At 36.2% G+C, this 17,177-nt stretch overlaps 2 protein-coding genes and 1 pseudogene across 2 annotated transcripts; 2 read left to right on the forward strand and 1 right to left on the reverse strand.

Annotated features, from left to right (window-relative positions):
* Positions 1–3,399: 3,399 nt before the first annotated feature.
* Positions 3,400–5,559, forward strand: LOC148546908 (uncharacterized; annotated as a pseudogene).
* A 220-nt stretch (positions 5,560–5,779) lies between these two features.
* Positions 5,780–6,745, reverse strand: LOC107616160 (uncharacterized). The gene has a single exon (XM_016318155.1). The coding sequence runs from the start codon at positions 6,743–6,745 to the stop codon at positions 5,780–5,782; it is 966 nt and encodes a 321-aa protein (XP_016173641.1).
* Positions 6,746–11,209: 4,464 nt separating this feature from the next.
* Positions 11,210–12,661, forward strand: LOC107619404 (aerobic coproporphyrinogen-III oxidase (DUF1218)). Its single transcript, XM_016321684.3, has 3 exons — positions 11,210–11,427; positions 11,527–11,732; positions 12,086–12,661. The coding sequence occupies exons 1-3, from the start codon at positions 11,335–11,337 to the stop codon at positions 12,372–12,374; spliced, it is 588 nt and encodes a 195-aa protein (XP_016177170.1). The 5' UTR covers positions 11,210–11,334; the 3' UTR covers positions 12,375–12,661.
* Positions 12,662–17,177: the final 4,516 nt, after the last annotated feature.

A 17,177-nucleotide genomic window follows, 5' to 3' on the forward strand; every position in this document is an offset into this window, starting at 1 on the left:
TCAATAACTGTTTCTGTTATTGGAATACACTGACAATCAGCTCTGAACCATGCAGCCCTTGTCCACTCACATAGCAATAATGCATGCTCTGTTGTCTCCACCTCTTTAGTACAAATCTGTCATATAGGACTCCCAACAATTCTCTTCTTGTACAAATTTGAATTTACCGGCACGATATCATGGGCTGCCTTCCACAAAAATGATTTGATTTTAGAGGGAACTTCCATTTTCCAAATTTCTTTCCATAACTCCCTCCTAGCATCACTTGTGGATGGGTTCCCATGATATCGAGATTGAAATTCTCCTTTTGCTGCGAAATAACCTGTCTTTATGGTATATATACCATCCTCTCTTGCAGGCCAGTATAAATTATCCTCCTTATTCACAAAACTAATTGGGGTTCTAATAATAGCATCACAAATTTCTGGCGAAAACATGCTTCTGATTTTGCTCTCATTCCAACCCCTTCCCTCTTCAATGAGCTCTTCAACTTTCTGATCATCTTGTCTACCATTCCCCAGCACCTTACCTACTTCAGCTATCCAATTATCCCTCCATATATTAATTTTTGACCCATTTCCAACACTCCATTTTCCTTTCCTCCTTAGCAATTCTCGTCCATGCAAAATGCTTTTCCATATCCACGAAGAATTCTTCCCAACCTGCGCCTCCCATAAATTGCCCTTTGGGTAATAGACAGCTTGTAGGATTTTTACCCAAATTGCATCTGGATTCTTTAAATCTCTCCATGCTTGTTTTGCAAGATGCGCTATATTCTGCATTTCTAAGTCCTTGAAGCCCAATCCCCCTTCGATCTTGCTCTTTTTTATTATATTTCAATTCTTCCAATGAATACCTCTCTCCTTTCCGGATGTCGCCCACCAAAATCGCGCTACTCTTGAATTGATTCTCTTGCAAAACTGCTTGGGAAATTTTATCACATTCATATCGTAAGCTGGTATGGCTTGCACAACTGCTTTAATCAGAATTTCCTTGCCAGCTTGGTTTAGTAACCTCTCTTTCCATCCTTCAAGCTTGTTCAAAATTCTCTCTTATATCCACGACAAAGCCCGATTTAAAGATCTTCCCCAAATTGCAGGTAGTCCTAAATATTTTTTTGGGGATTCCCACGATGACATATTTAGTATTTCTTCAATGCATACTCTTGTGTGTATTGAGACTTGATGTCCAAAAGTAATACCAAATTTATCCAAATTTATTCTTTGCCCCGAGGCCTCTGTATATTCATTAAGGACTGTTATTATCTGATAAGCCTCTTCTTCTTTTGCTTTGGCAAAAATAATGCAATCATCTGCAAATAAAAGATGCGTAATTGTTGGGGCTGTTGGGGCAATTCTTAGGCCTGAAATTCTATCTTCTTTTTGTGCTTCCTCCATTAATATAGTAAACACTTTCGCTACAAGAATAAAAAGATAGGGCGAAAGCGGATCTCCTTGTCGTAATCCTCTTTGTGGTTTCACTTTCCTTGACAATTCCCCATTGATTTTGAACTGGTAATTGGCACTTTTAACACACTTCATCACTAATCTTACCCACCGTTCATGAAACCCGAAAGCTGTGATGACCCGTTCCAAGAAGTCCCACTCCATCCTATCATATGCTTTGTTCATATCTAATTTAACCGCCATATCTTGAGATCCATTCCTACCTTTTTTGTTAAGGCTATGATATATTTCCTGCACAATGACCAAATTATCTTGAATTAGATGCCCTCCCACGAATGCACTATGTATCGGTGATATTATTTTCTCCATTATTCCCTTAAGTCTTAAAACTATGACCCTTGCCAATATTTTGTAAATAAAATTACAATAGCTAATGGGTCTTAGTTGGTTAAGACTTTCAGGGTTATTGGTTTTGGGTATTAATACAACTGTAGTTTCTCCAATACACTCCGGTATGTATCCATTTTTGAAGAAACTTCTCACTGCTTCACACACTTCCTTGCTAATGACATTCCAATACTTATGATAAAACAATCCATTCAAACCATCAGGCCCAGGTGCTTTGAGACTTCCCATACTGAATACTGCCTTTCTAACTTCTTCATCTGAAACTTCCATCAGCAGCTCGTTATTCATCTCTTCTGTAACCCTCTTAGGGATTTTTCTAATGGTGCGATCAAAATTCTGTCTTTTTGTTGAAGTGAACAAATTTGTGAAATGATTAACAATGTGTTCCATTATTTCTTCCTTGCAATTCAACCATTGCCCTGAGGCATCCCTCAATTTTTGAATTCTATTTCTATCTCTTCTCTGAATGGTGGTTGCATGGCAGTGCTTTAAAATAGCGGCCATGGCGGCGCTATGGCGGAATGGCGTGGCGGGATTTGGCCTCGCCGCCATACGTAGGCCACCGCGACGTGCTTATCACGGCGGGGCAAAAGGCGCCGCAATTGCGGTGGTGCCATGGCGGTCTGCCATTGAAAATAAAGAAAATGGCGGGTTTTTTCGAATTTTTTAAAAAAAATCGAGGGTAATTGGGTAATTCTGCAAAACCCTAAATGAAAAAGTAACCCACGTTCAGCCGCTGTAGTTCAAAAACGAGCTTTCCTCTCTGAACGTCCAAAACGGCTCTTTCTCTCTTCTCTCTGCCTCCAATAACCGCCGATCTTAGCCATCGCCCGTCGCCGTCCTTCGCCGCCCATCGCCGCCGCCTGTTGCTGTTCGTCGCCGACCGTCACCGCTGGTGGTCACCGCCGCTCATCACTATAGTTCCCTCTTTTTTCTGGTTTGTAGAAGTTACCGTTCCTTTTTTTTCATTTAGTTCACTCACTTCACTGTCTCCTTCTCCTTCTCTTCCCTCATAAACCTCTCTTCTTCCAATTTTTTTCCTTTCAGCTCAGTTTATCATGTCAACTTCTAGACCAGTCCGTAATTCTGATGCCCCTGCCTCTGCCCCTGCCCCTGCCCCTGCCCCTGCCTCTGCCTCTGCTGGCCATGCTGCTGGAACTGCTGCTCGTCCTGCAGCTGCTGTCCGTGCCACTAGGATTGATCCAGGGTGAAAATATGTTACTGCTGTAGAAGAGGAAAATACCAATGACACCATATGTAATTTTTGTAGAAAAATTACGAGAGGAGGAATTACACGGGCAAAGGAGCACTTAATGATTAAGCCTGGGAATGTTGCTGGATGTAAAATGGTCCCAAAGGATGTTATTGCTGAATTATGGGAGTTCTACAACCAGAAAAAAAAATCGAGGAAGACAAAGTTCTACGCCGGCAAGCACTGAGGAACATAGTGTCAATGCTAGGGAGCTTGATTTAGATAGTTTGGGTTTTGGATTGTCAGAGAAAGATGCTCAAGAAATTGATGAAATTCCAAATCCAACTCCAATGGCAGCAGCTAGAGGGGGGGGCAAGTTCTATGAGAGGTCCAATGGACTTGTTTATGAAAAGACCCGAAACTGCCATTGCAAGAAACAAAAAGGAGAAATTGAGGCAACAGAATATCAAGGAAGCATGTAATAAGGAAGCGGTTCGTAGAGTTCATCGATACATAGCCCGGTGGTTCTACCAAGCTGGGATTGCATTGAATCCAGTGAGGTTGAAGAGTTTTCAAGAAATGTTGTGGGCTGTTGGAAGCTTTGGTCCTAATTTACCTGCTCCCACTAATCATGCTCTAAGGGTGCCACTCCTTAATGAGGAATTAGAATACACCAAAGACTTGTTGAAGGGTCATAAGGAACAATGGAAAAAGTATGGCTGCTCTATTATGTCAGATGCTTGGACGGATAAGAGACAATGGAGCATTATCAATTTTCTTGTAAACTCTCCTGCTGGGACAATGTTTTTGAAGTCTATTGATGCCTCTGATTATGTGAAGACGGGTGAAAAAATGTTTGAGCTTCTTGATGGTATTGTTGAGGAAATTGGGGAGCAAAATGTTGTTCAAGTTGTAACTGACAACAGTAGCAACTATGTTCTAGCCGGTAAGTTGCCACTTCATTTCTCTCTTTGGAAAGGCTTTATGAGTAGAAAGGAAATCTAAGAAGAATGTTCACTTCGGATGAGTGGGTAAGGAATAAGTTGTCAAGGGAGGCAAAGGGGAGGGAGGCAACAAAGATTGTTATTAGGCCCTCCTTTTGGAATCATGTCAAGTACACCCTTAAGATCATGGGGCCTCTTGTTCGGGTGCTTCGACTTGTTGATGGGGAGAAGAAGCCGCCAATGGGTTATATATATGAAGCAATGGATAAGGCAAAGGAATGCATCATGAAAACATTTTCTAATGATGTGAGCAAATATTCTGAAGTTTTTAAAATCATTGACAACAGATGAAATTGCCAACTTCATCGTCCGTTGCATGCAACTGGTCATTTTCTGAATCCGGAGTTGCTTTATGATAATCCTCGCATTGAATTGGATTTAGAAGTTACAAAGGGATGGTTTGAGTGCATCACTAGATTGGTGCCAAGTATAGCTGTGCAAGAGAAGATATTGGAGGAGCAAACACTATATAAGGCTGGCTATGGACTTTTTGGATCATCCTTTGCAAAATCTCAGAGGAAAAAGATTTCACCCGGTAAGATTGTTATAAATTTTACAAAGCTTTATAAATTTAGTTTGATTAAAGGCTTAGACAAATTTATTTTAATTTTATAGCATTTTGGTGGCGGACATATGGGCATGAAGCTCCAAACATGCGAGACCTTGCTATCAAGATCTTGAGCTTGACTTGTAGTGCTTCTGGATGTGAGCGCAATTGGAGTATATTTGAGCATATTCATACTAAGAAAAGAAATAGGCTTGATCATGAAAGGATGGAGAGCTTGGTCTTCATAAAGTATAACCAACAACTCATCGAGAGGTACAACCTTAAAGATGAAGTTGACCATATTGCACTCAATGATATTGATGAGTGTAATGAGTGGTTAGTAACTTAGTGGGAGAAATTGGGACTGCCACCTTTCGAGATGATGATAATATGGATGATGATGCTGATTTGGTTCATCAAGATGACAACACTTTGAGTTGGAACCTTGTTTTTAAAGCAATGGGAGGACATGAGCCTACGACATATACTAGAAGACAACAAAATAGAAAAAGAAAAGAACCTGCAACTGCAAGAGGTGGTGCAAAGGGTGGACCAAGTGGGTCTAAGGCTTCAAAAAAAGGAAAAGGAAAAGCAGTAATTGTGGAAGAGGAAGAAGAACCAGAATTTGAAGATGAAGATGATTCTAAAAATGAAGAAGAATAAGAAGAGGAGATTCAATTCAATGATACTGAATCAGAGGATGATGAGGGGGTAGAGGGACACGATAATAATCGTGTTAATTTGGATGAATTTGATGAGAGCTAAAATGTAGATGGTTTATAGTTTTTATGTTTTATGTCTTCTATTTTATGGCTTGCTTATGACTTTTGAGTTATGATTTGAACTTGATGTTATATTTATTTGCTAAATTTGCTACTATATTTGCTATATTAATTAGATGTTTTATGACTAGAAAGTTGCTTATATAGATAGATTTTATAGTTTATTATTTGCAATTTTTCTGCATGTTTTTTTGCACATATATGTGTATTTTAGATGTAATCCGCCATTTCCGCTATTTTTCGCAACGCCATCCGCTATAACTTTATGGCGGATTTTTGGCTCACCGCCATTAGCCGCCATCCGCAATCAAAAACTATGTTGCATGGAAGAAAGAGGTGTTTTTGTCCCCTAGCCTTAGCCATTTTACCCTTGCTCTCTGTCCCCAATACTTCTCCTCTTGCCTCCCTAAATTAGCTAATTTATCCTTTATATTCTGCATCTACTCTTGTTTTTCTTCTAAAAAATCAGAGGCTTGTAATTTTTTAAGTTCCTCCTTCAAACAATGAATCTCTTTGTCTGCCCGTTTGAAGGTAGTTCTACTCCATTTTCTTAACTCTTCCTTACAACTCTTGATTTTATTAGTTAATCTCCCCCATTTGCAGCCATTAGGTTCATGTTTACTCCAGCCCCTTCTCACTACCTTCTCACAATCTTCGTGGTCAGCCCAAAAAGCTTCGAACTTAAAACTCCTTCTAACATTATGCACAGGGTTCAAATCTAAAATTAGAGGACTATGATCCAAACTAATAGCAGGCATTGACGAAAGATAGGCATGTGGATACATCATCCTCCACTCCCAATTGCCCAACGCCCTATCTATTCTTTCCCTTGTCACAAATCCATTTCTTGGATTGCTAAACCATGTGAACCCTCCTCCTTTCAATTCCAAATCTATGAGAGCATTTGAATCTACAAAATTTCTGAAGTCTCTGACCTGGTTCTGCGGCTTCGGATGCAGTTCCACGTTCTCCTCTTGACTCAAAACGTCGTTAAAGTCTCCTATGAAGAGCTGAGGTTCACCTTCACTTCTGCAATTGACCGTGATCTCCCTCCATTGCTCTTGTCTTTTTTTAAAATTAGGATTACCATATACAAAATTGTATAACCACATATTTCCTTCTTTATCCACAATTCGAGCTTTAATATAGTTATCACACCAAAAATAAATATCAACTTTATATATTGCATTCCAAAACAAACATAGACCGCCGGACAGACCCCGGGGTTCTACACAAAAGGCATTTTCAAAATGAAGCCTCTTCTTAATTCTACTTACAGTCTTTTCTTTTGCTCTTGTTTCAATAAAAAAGATTATTGTCGGCTTAATCTGTTTACATAGACTATGTAGTTCCGAAACTCTCGCAGAAGCCGCTAACCCGCAACAGTTCCAACTTATGATGCTCATGATTGAGTTGGGGGCATGATTAGACCCGCCTCCTCGGCCTTCGTATCTTCTGTTGCTTCTTCATTGCCATGCTCTTCTTGCATTCGTTGCCCTTTCCATGAAATTGTTTGGACCATTTTTCTCTTCTTACTTGTTCCCCGAAACTGTGTCAAGTATTTCACTTCTTCAGTAATGTCCTCTAATTGTACCTGTGCCTCTTCCTCCCTTTTTCTCTTTAGTCTTAAGCTATGAACAATCCTCTGAATCAAATCAATCTCATACTCATATGTTACTGTAATTGCATGGTTGCTGTACTTTTCTTCCTCCTCTTCTTCATCTGCAAGCTCAACAATGTAACTCCGTCCATCTTCAGTCGTGTGAATTTGCTTTTCATTTCTTTTTGGCATTTTTTCTTGGCTCCATTGTGCTCGGATCTTCTCAAATTTGTGTCCCTCCTGATTGCCTCCAATTTCTCCTCTGTCTAAATCCAATTCATGTTCAATCCCGCTCTTTTTTGTTCTCCTGATTGCCCTTTTCTCATTACCTAATTGAAAATTGTTCTTGGTTGGATTTTGGTGCACATCAGCCCTCTTGAATACTAATGCTTCATCATTTCTCCCAGGCCCATCTGTACTTTCTTGGTTCTAGTGAGAGATCTCTTCAACTCGTTCATTTTTGTCCATGTGATCCACCTCCTGCATTATTGAAGTCTTTTGCTTATGAATCCCTTGTATGGGCTCTACTCCATCCCTTTTCTGTTGCAAAGTATTAAATGGGCCATTTAAAGCTGGCCCAATTTCCATTTCACTAGGCCCTTTCTCCACATTTAAAAGATTCCTATTCCCATCCATCTCTTCTCCTGTAATTCCATCATATCTATCATTATCTTTTTTCTTTTCTTCTCCCAAGTGCTGAGTATCACCATTTTCGAGAAATTGGGTATCTTTTTTCCCACTCATTCCTTCTACTTCCATCTGTTGCTTCTGCTGATAAAATGGGGCCTCTTCCACTTGTACAAATCCCATTTGTTGTGAGAACCTTCTAGTAACATGTAGGCATGTCCCTATACCCTTAGCTCTGGCTCTATCTACCTTCTCCTGACTTGCCTCTCTTTCTCTTCTATCTCTTTCCCATACCCACTCGCTATTTCCTGTGTCTTCACCACGCGCCACCGATGAACTCCCTTCTGAACTGTTATTACCACCACCCTTTTTTCTGATTCCCACTTTTTCAGCCACTGCAGTAATAGACCTAAGCCCCGGAACTGAAAGGTCTGGCCCATATTTTGGTAAACCTGAATTCTCACTATCCTTTGCTATCACATCTCTGCATCATCTTTTATCATGCCCAATCCTTCCACAATTATAACAATAATCACATAACCTTTCATATTTAAAGGACGCCCTTGAATAGCTACCATCACTTCTCCTAAACCAAAATCCTGTCTTCAATGGCTCCAAAGCATTTACCTCTACTCTAACCCTCAAAAACTTCCTAAGTAAATTTCCATCAACATATGGATCTTCTACTTCCAACACTCTGCCCAGTGAGGCCCCAATCTTCTCTGCAATATTCTTGTTTAGCTTCTCCAAAGGTAAAGCATGAACTTGAATCCAAATAGCAAGGGAATTATAACTTACCTCTTCAAAGGAAAGCTCTGGCCTCCACCACTGCAAGCTGAGCATGTGCCTGTCCAACCTCCATGGACCTTCTTCATAACACTTCACAGCATCTTCGTTTTTAAAATTGAACAAATATGAGTTTTTGCCCATATTTGTAGGGGTGTTCATGGATCCGATCCGATCCGCATATCCGCGGTGTTTATCCGAATCCGATCCGAAAATTGCGGATATGGATCCGATCCGCAAGGCTTTCGGATCGGATTGCGGATTTTGTATTGGTATCCGCATATCCGCAAAAATAAAGAAATAAATAAGTAAATATTCTTTTTATGTTTTATTTCAACTAATAATTATCATATATGTTGTATTATTTTAATTTATTATTTAAAAAAAGTATGTTTAATATTATTTTAAGAGTAAACATATTTAAAAGAATAAAAAAATGAATTTTATTGATATTTTTTTAATAAAAATAAGCTTTTAAAAATATTTTTGTGTTTTGTGGATATATCCGATATCCGATCTGATCTGATCCGCAAATGTGCGGATCGGATCGGATCGGATCCAACCTTAAAAACTGCGGATATTAGATCCGATTCGATCCGATTCGCGTACACCCCTACATATTTGAGATGATCAATCCTTGAGGCTCACCCCACATCCTCTTTATTATTTTTTCAACAGTAATCTTATTTACATTCTTTTCTGTCAAAAGTCTTCCAACTAGCTTCTTTGTTATTTGAAACTCACCGACATGATGGTTTTCATCTAGGTGAAGAACTTCTCCTCTTAAAATAGCCATGAGCTTGAAGTACTTTCTAGCAAAGATGAGACCTGGCCTCGAACACTTCTGATAGTTTTGGTTAGTATTTCTATTTTTTCTTTGCGAAAGCTCCGCTGCCGGAGATGAACCAGCTTCCTGTGAAGTAGTCGCTCAAGCTATCTAGAGAAATCTGCTCTCCTTGCGAGAGAAAGGAAAATCAGTAGTTGAGTTTTGGGTTAGGAATTTTTCTGGGCCTGATCCAGTTTTTGTTCTTTGTTATTGTCCTATTGGATAATGTAATGTTGATCTGCATATGGTTTAGGCCTCGTGTATTCTATAAGCCCACAAAAATATAATTAAAGATGGAATGGAGCACGTGCATTGCCATTTGCCAATCACAATGCTCCAGTTGAATGAATTGGTGATGAGTGCGCTCACTTTTTCTCTCTTTCGGTGGGATCGTTCACATATATTTCGAGAAACATCTTGACATGGTGAATGAAGCGATAAGCATGTAAAGAATCAACGAATTTTGGTGAATTGTGTTAACCGGGTAGCGGAGAAGGGTGGTCCGACAAGTCAAGCGTGTTCCAGCTATATGTATTGACTTTTTCAATAAGTGGTCAGGGTAAATGGGTCGCATCACACACAGTTTCGGATTACTTACCCTACCCTACTGGTGGACACTGGGGTGCTTCAAATCAACGATGCATCATGCTAAGCCCCATCAAATCTTCATGTACTTCCCACCCACTTGATTTAAATCCCTTATTTTATTTTAAACAAATTATTTTACTACTTTCCTTTTGCTTTTGCCTACAAGTCTAGAACTAGAACAAAACAAAATTTTTCCCTAGAATCCCCCAATCTCCCAAAACTCAAGGGCCCATGTCGCCAAAAAGAGCATCGACGTTAATCTCGAAATAGTTATAATGTTGGTCTTTCTTTTCTTTCACGTAATTTTATTAATAAAACATGAAACAAATATAATAAATAAGACAAAGTATTAAATTGGTCCCTACTTTTAGGTGTAATTCTATTTTAGTGGTTTAAAGTGTCCTATTTGAATTCAAAAAAATTTCATTTAGCATCAATTTAGTCCGTGAGGTCAAACTTAAATAATTAACGGAATATCTTATATAATAACAGTACAAGAATAAAATTAATAATCTGAAGAACAAATACAAGCTCTAAAGGCACAAAATCAACCGTTGATACATCAATACATTTATTTATCATTCTCTTTAGTTTTATAGAAAATATTTTATTTATATTATAAAAAAAATAATAAATAAATGTATTGATGTATCAACGGTTGATTTTGTGTCTCTGAAACTTGTACATGTTTTTCAGATTATCGATTTTGTTTTTGTACTATTTTTATGTAAGATATTTCGTTAATTATTTAATTTTAATCTCACTCACTGTGGGACTAAATTAATGCTAAATGAAATATTTTTAAATTCAAATAAGATACTTTAAACCTTAAGGATCAAAATAAAATTACTCCCAAACATAGAGAACAATTTGATACTTTACCCTAATAAATATTTACTTCTACGGAGTAAAAATGGTCAAATGGCCAAATGTTTAGGTGAAAGTGTGAAACATAGGGAATGTGTCTCAACTTTTAGCGCTGTATATGTGTATCAGTGTATATGTATTGACGGTCCCGTATGTTAAATAGGAGAAATCAAAATCATTTTTAGTAACTGACTAATAGTCAAATAATGCGATGTTAGTCAAAAAAATCATCGTTGAATTATGATGAGCATAAAATGGATTGTGTTAGTAAAAAAGAAACTAACATAGAAATCTTTTTCTCCATGAAGAAATATAAAATAATCATTAAAAAGAAAAAGAGAAAACATGCCGATTTAAAGAAAAAACAGGGGACGAAAAGGATAAAGAAGAAAAAAAAAAAAAAAGAAGAGTACTAGGAGGTCAATAATTTTTGTGTTTTGTAATCATTAATTAACCATCAATAATATTTTTAATGGTATGAAATTAAATTCAATAATGTGAGATCATTTTATTTTTTTTTATGGTTAAATACTGGCCAATTTTTTAAAAAGTTGTTGGTCACTCAACTATTCCAAAAAAAAAAAAATGGGAAATTAAATATGGTAATTACTTATGATAACACAAGCAGGTGGCACAGTGAGTGAGTGGAAGCTGCAAAGTGAAGTGTGAAAGCAAAAGAAGCAGCAGAGAGCAGATCGGCGATGGCGGTTTCCTTACCCATTCTGGTCATCCTCATCGCCCTCCACCTCATCGCCTTCGTCTTCGCCGTAGGCGCCGAACGACGTCGTAGCGCCGTACACCTCTCTCTCTCTCTCTCTCTCTCTCTCTCTCTCTGTGGAATTGAATTAAGGTCTAAGCTGAAGTGCTTCCGTTTTGTGTGTCTGGTTTTGCAGGCGAAAGTGGTTCCCGATGAGTATGACGACAGAACTTACTGTGTTTACACCACCGATGCCTCCACAGTGTACGGCCTCTCCGCCTTCTTTCTCCTATTAATCAGCCACGCCATCGTTAACGCCCTCACCAGATGCCTCTGCTGCGGCAAGGGCCTCGTCTCCGGCGCCCGCTCCACCTGTGCCGTCTTTCTCTTCATTTTCTCTTGGTAATTCCTCCTTCGTACTTTTTTATTTTTTATTTTTTTTTATCGAAAAATCTTTTCCCTGAATTTCACTCTCAGTTCCTCTTCTTGTTGACTTATAAAATTATTTAAATCGTATTTCATATGAAGCAGAAGTATTACTTGAAAGCTCATAATTCTCAACTATGTGAATGGATTAATTATGCAATTTGCGGCTAGGGAATGAGAAATGACAAATTGAAGAGAGTAAAGTTTGGATTTTCAATATATGTTTGAGCTGAGATAGTGTTCGATTGGATTATGAAAATCATATATAGATTGATTAGAAGAAAATTGATTCTTTTTATTTGATTCTAATATTGGGACTACAAAATCAGGATTAGTTTTCTGGGAGCAGAGTCATGCTTGTTGGCAGGGTCTGCGAGGAACGCATATCACACAAAATACAGAGGGTATTTTGGGGTAAATGACTTGTCCTGCGCCACCCTCCGCAAGGGGGTGTTCGCCGCCGGTGCTGCCCTTACTTTGATCTCCATGTTGGCCTCCATTTTGTACTATTGGGCTCACTCCAAGGCTGATACTGGTGGCTGGGAGAAGCACCACAATGAGGGCATTGTATTAGCTACCCACCAGCAACAACAAGGTTCTGACTTTGGCAAGGCCTGAAACTTTGTTTTATTGCTTTCATTCACATCTGAAACAGGGTTAATTTGCACAAGGGTGCGCTTTTTTTTTTTTTTTTTTTTTGTTAGATATGGATATGGGGGTGTTAGGGTTTAAGGGAAGGAAAGTGTTCTCAGATCGTTGTCCACTGCTTTCTAATTTTGGAGAATATGTAATTCAATATTTATGCTGTATAATAGGAGAATGCCTGAAACAATTTAGCTTGATGGTGATAACTATTGCTGTTCAATGTTCATACTTCATATATATTCTACTATCTAGTTTGAAAAGCTTGTTTTCTCTCTAGACCATTTGCATTTCAGTGTCTTGGTTGCTTGCATTATTGTACTAGAATCTTGCATGGTAACTTTACTCTAATTCTTGCAAAGCCATTAGTCCAAATTGCGGAAGAAAAGGGTCAATTAGCTAGTATCTTGATAGCAGTGTCAAGTCCTTTTTCGTGGTTTTAATCTTTGTTTATTTCCTCTAATATATTTTTTATTCCCTTGGCCATTCATGTAATATCTTGATTTTTCTCTTTTGGTCAACTAGTATCTTGATATTTGAATTGGGTGATGATAATTGATTGGCCCTTATCAGAGATACTTATGCAGTTATGCTGATTGCTGAAATCTCTTTGGTTGGATTGAAGCGCTTAGACATGTTGGCATAGTTGTTTTACATACTGATACTCGTATTTATTAGGCGCATGGCATGTTGGCATATATCAAATCATACATATCTTTCTTGTTTGGACCCCGCAAACTCCATCCCAGTTGCCCTCTAAATTGGTGGCTGTGCGATTTTAACAGAAGGGAACTACCTTGAAGACGGTCATAATCTGTTTTCCTTTCAGGACATTTATAAATACAATGATTCTCCATATATAAGTCATTTTTCCATATAAGTCTATATAAGTTATTTTACCTTAATTCACCTCACGCGTCTCTTAATTCTAACTAATTTTTGAAAGGATTTCGTTTATGTTTTTGAATTTTCTCAATATTTTCGATTTACGTTCTCTTCCATCTCTGCGTTTCTCTTCGTTTGTTTTCTACGTTTTTTAAATTAAACTCTAAAATCAGTTTTGAACAGTTATCTCGTTGTTGAAGATCATGAATAATTCAAATTCAGATTGTCAATTGAACAAGAACGAAGTTGATTATTATTTTGAATCCAATCAAGTGGCTGAGGTGTAGTTCAATTCCAGTTAATATTTTCATTAGTAATTTATAATTCTGTAGGTGAATAATGTTATTTTTGTTTGTGAAAATTGTTATTCATTGTTGATGGTTTGAATTGAATGTAATGTAAAAATTCTGCATTAAAGAAAATATTTTTCTGTATTTGCAGTAAATTTCGGTGTAACACGAAGATATTTGAGTGTACTGTTTAAGAATTTTCAGTGTATGTGTGCTGATAAGTTCTGCACAATTCAAAACTCTTCTTCTCCCTCTTCCTCATCCTCCGCTACTTCTTTTTCTTTTTCTTTTTCATCATCATCATCATCTTTTTTTTTTCTATTAATTTTTTTTCTTGTTTTATCTTTTCAAATTTTTTCTTATTTTACTCTCTTAACAAGAACAAAAACAAAAAAGATCAAACAAAGAAGAAGAAACACATAATGGTACAAAATTACTTGGAAGAGGATGAACTTACATTTATTCAACTAAAAGAAATAAGGAAAAAAGAAGAAAAAAAAATACAGCATTAGAGAAAATATTTTTCTGTATTTGCAGCAAATTTTGGTGTAACACGGAGATATTTGAGTGTATTATTTAAGAATTTTCAGTGCATGTGTGCTGATAAGTTCTGCATAATTCAAAACTCTTTCTCTTCCTCCTCCTCATCTTCTCATGCTTCTTTTTTTTTTTCATCATCATCACCATCTTTTTCTTCTTCTTATTTTCTTATTTATCTTTTCTTTTTTGTTTTATCTTCTCAAGTTTCTTCTTGTTTTACTCTTTTAACAAGAATAAAAACAAAAAAAAAATCAAACAAAAAAGAAGAAAAAACACATAATGGTGTAAAATTATTTGGAAGATGATGGACTTATATTCATTCAACTAAAAGAAATAAATAAATAAAGAAAAAAAAAAGAAGAAAAAAATGCAGTATTAGAGAAATATTTTTCTGTATTTGCAACAAATTTAAGTGTAACACAAAGATATTTGAGTGTGTTGTTTAAGAATTTTCGGTGCATGTACGCTGATAAGTTTTGCATAATTCAAAACTCTTCCTCTTTCTCATTTTCTGCTGCTTCTTCATCTTCTTATTTCATTTTCTCATAATTCTTTTCGAATTCAGCTTCGCAACTTCTTTTCCTTTTCGCGACGATTTTCAGAAATTTTTGAGAGATTTTAATCCTTATTTGAATCTTGAGCGTTGCGGTTTTGATTGAGGGAAAAGAACCGTTTGCATTATTCAAAGAGTTAGGAAAGCACATGTTTACATGCAATCTAAACTGAAGGTCGTTTTTGTTGGGTTTGGGCCAACTTGTATGAATTTATATACCAAAAAATTTTATATGTGTAGCAGATCTCTTATAAATAAAATATATATATATATATATATATATATATATATATATATATATATATATATATATATATATATATATATATTAAGAGTTGTATTGCATGTATTTTTAATAAAGTAATGTAATAATAAAAAAAGGTTAGATAACTAATTCTTTTTTATCAATATTAATTTTTTAGATTATTTTGTTTATGCTAAATTATATACTCTAATTTTTAAATTATAAAGTTAAAATTTAAAATTAATTAATATTAATTAATGAAAAGTTAGTTTTTTATATATATTTTTTAAGACATTTTAAAAAATTCTTTTATCAGTCATTGTTTTTCGGTTATATTAACATTTCAGTCCAAAAATCTTAGTTGTCCAAAAAAAGATAATTAATGTTCAGCCTTTGTTTTTAAAATCATGCAATCATCTGCATGTTTTTTTTTTTTTTTAATCAGCGGGGTCAAAGACCCCAAAAAGAGAAATGCAGTAAAAAAAACAACACTAAGCAAAGAAAGCTAATCAACTCCTCTAAATCTAAGGGTACCACGAGCATCAAGATACAGAGCATGTTGAATATCTGTCGTGAGAGCATCAAAGATGTGGATGCCATGGGGAAGTTCTTGTCCTTTTTTGGCGAAGTAAATCAGCAATGCTATTAGCTTCACGGAATGTGTGTCTTCAGCTTAAATTTTTGATCCGATCAGCGACAATTTTGATATCTAGGATGAGACGAGGCACTTTCTTCTCTAACGAGGTTGATCGCCCACTTGAGAATCAGATTCAAAAACAATGGTGGAGAAGTCATTTGCTACAGTAATTTGGAGACCTCTAATAATACCCCACAACAAGGCATGAATAATGGATCAACTATCAATGTTGCATGAAAAAGCTTTGATGAATCTGCAAGGTGGTCGCAAAACACTCCACCATGATTGTTGTTACATGTTTTAATAAGTGTTGTTATCGGCTTATCGCTGTCCATATAATCATTTTTTCTTGTGGTCTTATTTTCATATTTCTAATAAAAATAAAAATAAAAGAAACAAAAAATTTGAAAATGGGAGAGTATTTTTCCAAGGTAAATGACAAAAGTAAGGTGCAAATTAAATCATCACCCCATGCTTAAGCTTAATAATCTTCGTTCTTCCAAGATTTCCAAGGAAAGGCACAACCCCTAATTAATAATAAATACAAGGAAGAAAAAAAAAATTAAAGTAATAGACATATTACATATACAATGTGAGGATATGTATATATATAAACATGATATGCGAATATATTTAAAATTATTTATAAGTGACATATATCTATTTTAATTATTTATTTTTAGTAGTCTTTTTCTTGTATCAAATTATAGGAAAAAATGTAAAAATACTAAAAAAAATAGATGTATGACATAATTATATAACATATATAATTGAAACGTGCACATAAATAATAGAACATACAATATATAGACAAATATATTTCATATATGTAATTAAGCACTATAATTAGAAAGAGTTAAACCCTAAAATGGTCCTGAGATTGGCGTCGTGCACTAAAATCGTTTTTGAGATTTTAATTGCACTAATTATATTCCTGACATTGACAAAAGTACACCATATTAGTCCTTGGCCCATTTTCTATTAACGAAGCTTGATGACGTGGACTGTAAGTGACACGTGTTACTCCATGATTTGACCACGTATAATGATATGATGATGTGGTGACCAATGACATGTGGCATGCTAATGTGGATAGTTGCGCCACATGTCACAATATTATTTGGTCATGTATCCGTTTGTGCCACGTATTGCAATAGTATTCGTCCACGTGTCACCCATTATGTCATCATTGTAGATGTACCAAATTACTCCCTCACTTTGCATTAAGTGACTCATTTTAGTCCTTAAAATTAAATATCGTGCACCAAATTAGTCCTTTCACCAGTTTTTTTTCTCATTTTTTTCTATAAATTCAAAATTCTCAATATTTTTGAATGTATTAATTTCAATTCTATTTTTTCACATGTTAATCAAATAAAAGTGCTTTTATAAAATATTTTTTCTCTTGCAAATACTCTAACCGCCGACTTGGAGTTGACGTGAAGTTGTGAAGGCATTTCAAGCACCTTCACTACCATTACGATCTCTTTTAGAGCTTTTATAAAATATTTTTTCTCTTACGGATACCCCTAACCGCCGTTTTGGAGTTGACGTGAAGGCATTTCAAGCTTCTCTCGTTACCATCTTCGACCTCTTTCGTCTAGACTGCAGAGGTTGAAGATGGTAGTGA

Source organism: Arachis ipaensis, chromosome B9, assembly GCF_059453495.1.
Source record: "Arachis ipaensis isolate K30076 ecotype BB chromosome B9, ASM5945349v1, whole genome shotgun sequence".
Lineage (NCBI taxonomy): Eukaryota > Viridiplantae > Streptophyta > Magnoliopsida > Fabales > Fabaceae > Arachis > Arachis ipaensis.

What these genes read in the sequence shown, in the direction of transcription:
- LOC107619404 (XM_016321684.3), top strand. Translation starts at nt 11,335, where the DNA reads ATGGCGGTTTCCTTACCCATTCTGGTCATCCTCATCGCCCTCCACCTC. An exon ending in CCGAACGACGTCGTAGCGCC is followed by an intron (nt 11,428 to 11,526) that starts GTACACCTCTCT and finishes CTGGTTTTGCAG; the next exon opens with GCGAAAGTGGTTCCCGATGA. An exon ending in TTTCTCTTCATTTTCTCTTG is followed by an intron (nt 11,733 to 12,085) that starts GTAATTCCTCCT and finishes CTACAAAATCAG; the next exon opens with GATTAGTTTTCTGGGAGCAG.
- LOC107616160 (XM_016318155.1), bottom strand. Translation starts at nt 6,745, where the DNA reads ATGAGCATCATAAGTTGGAACTGTTGCGGGTTAGCGGCTTCTGCGAGA.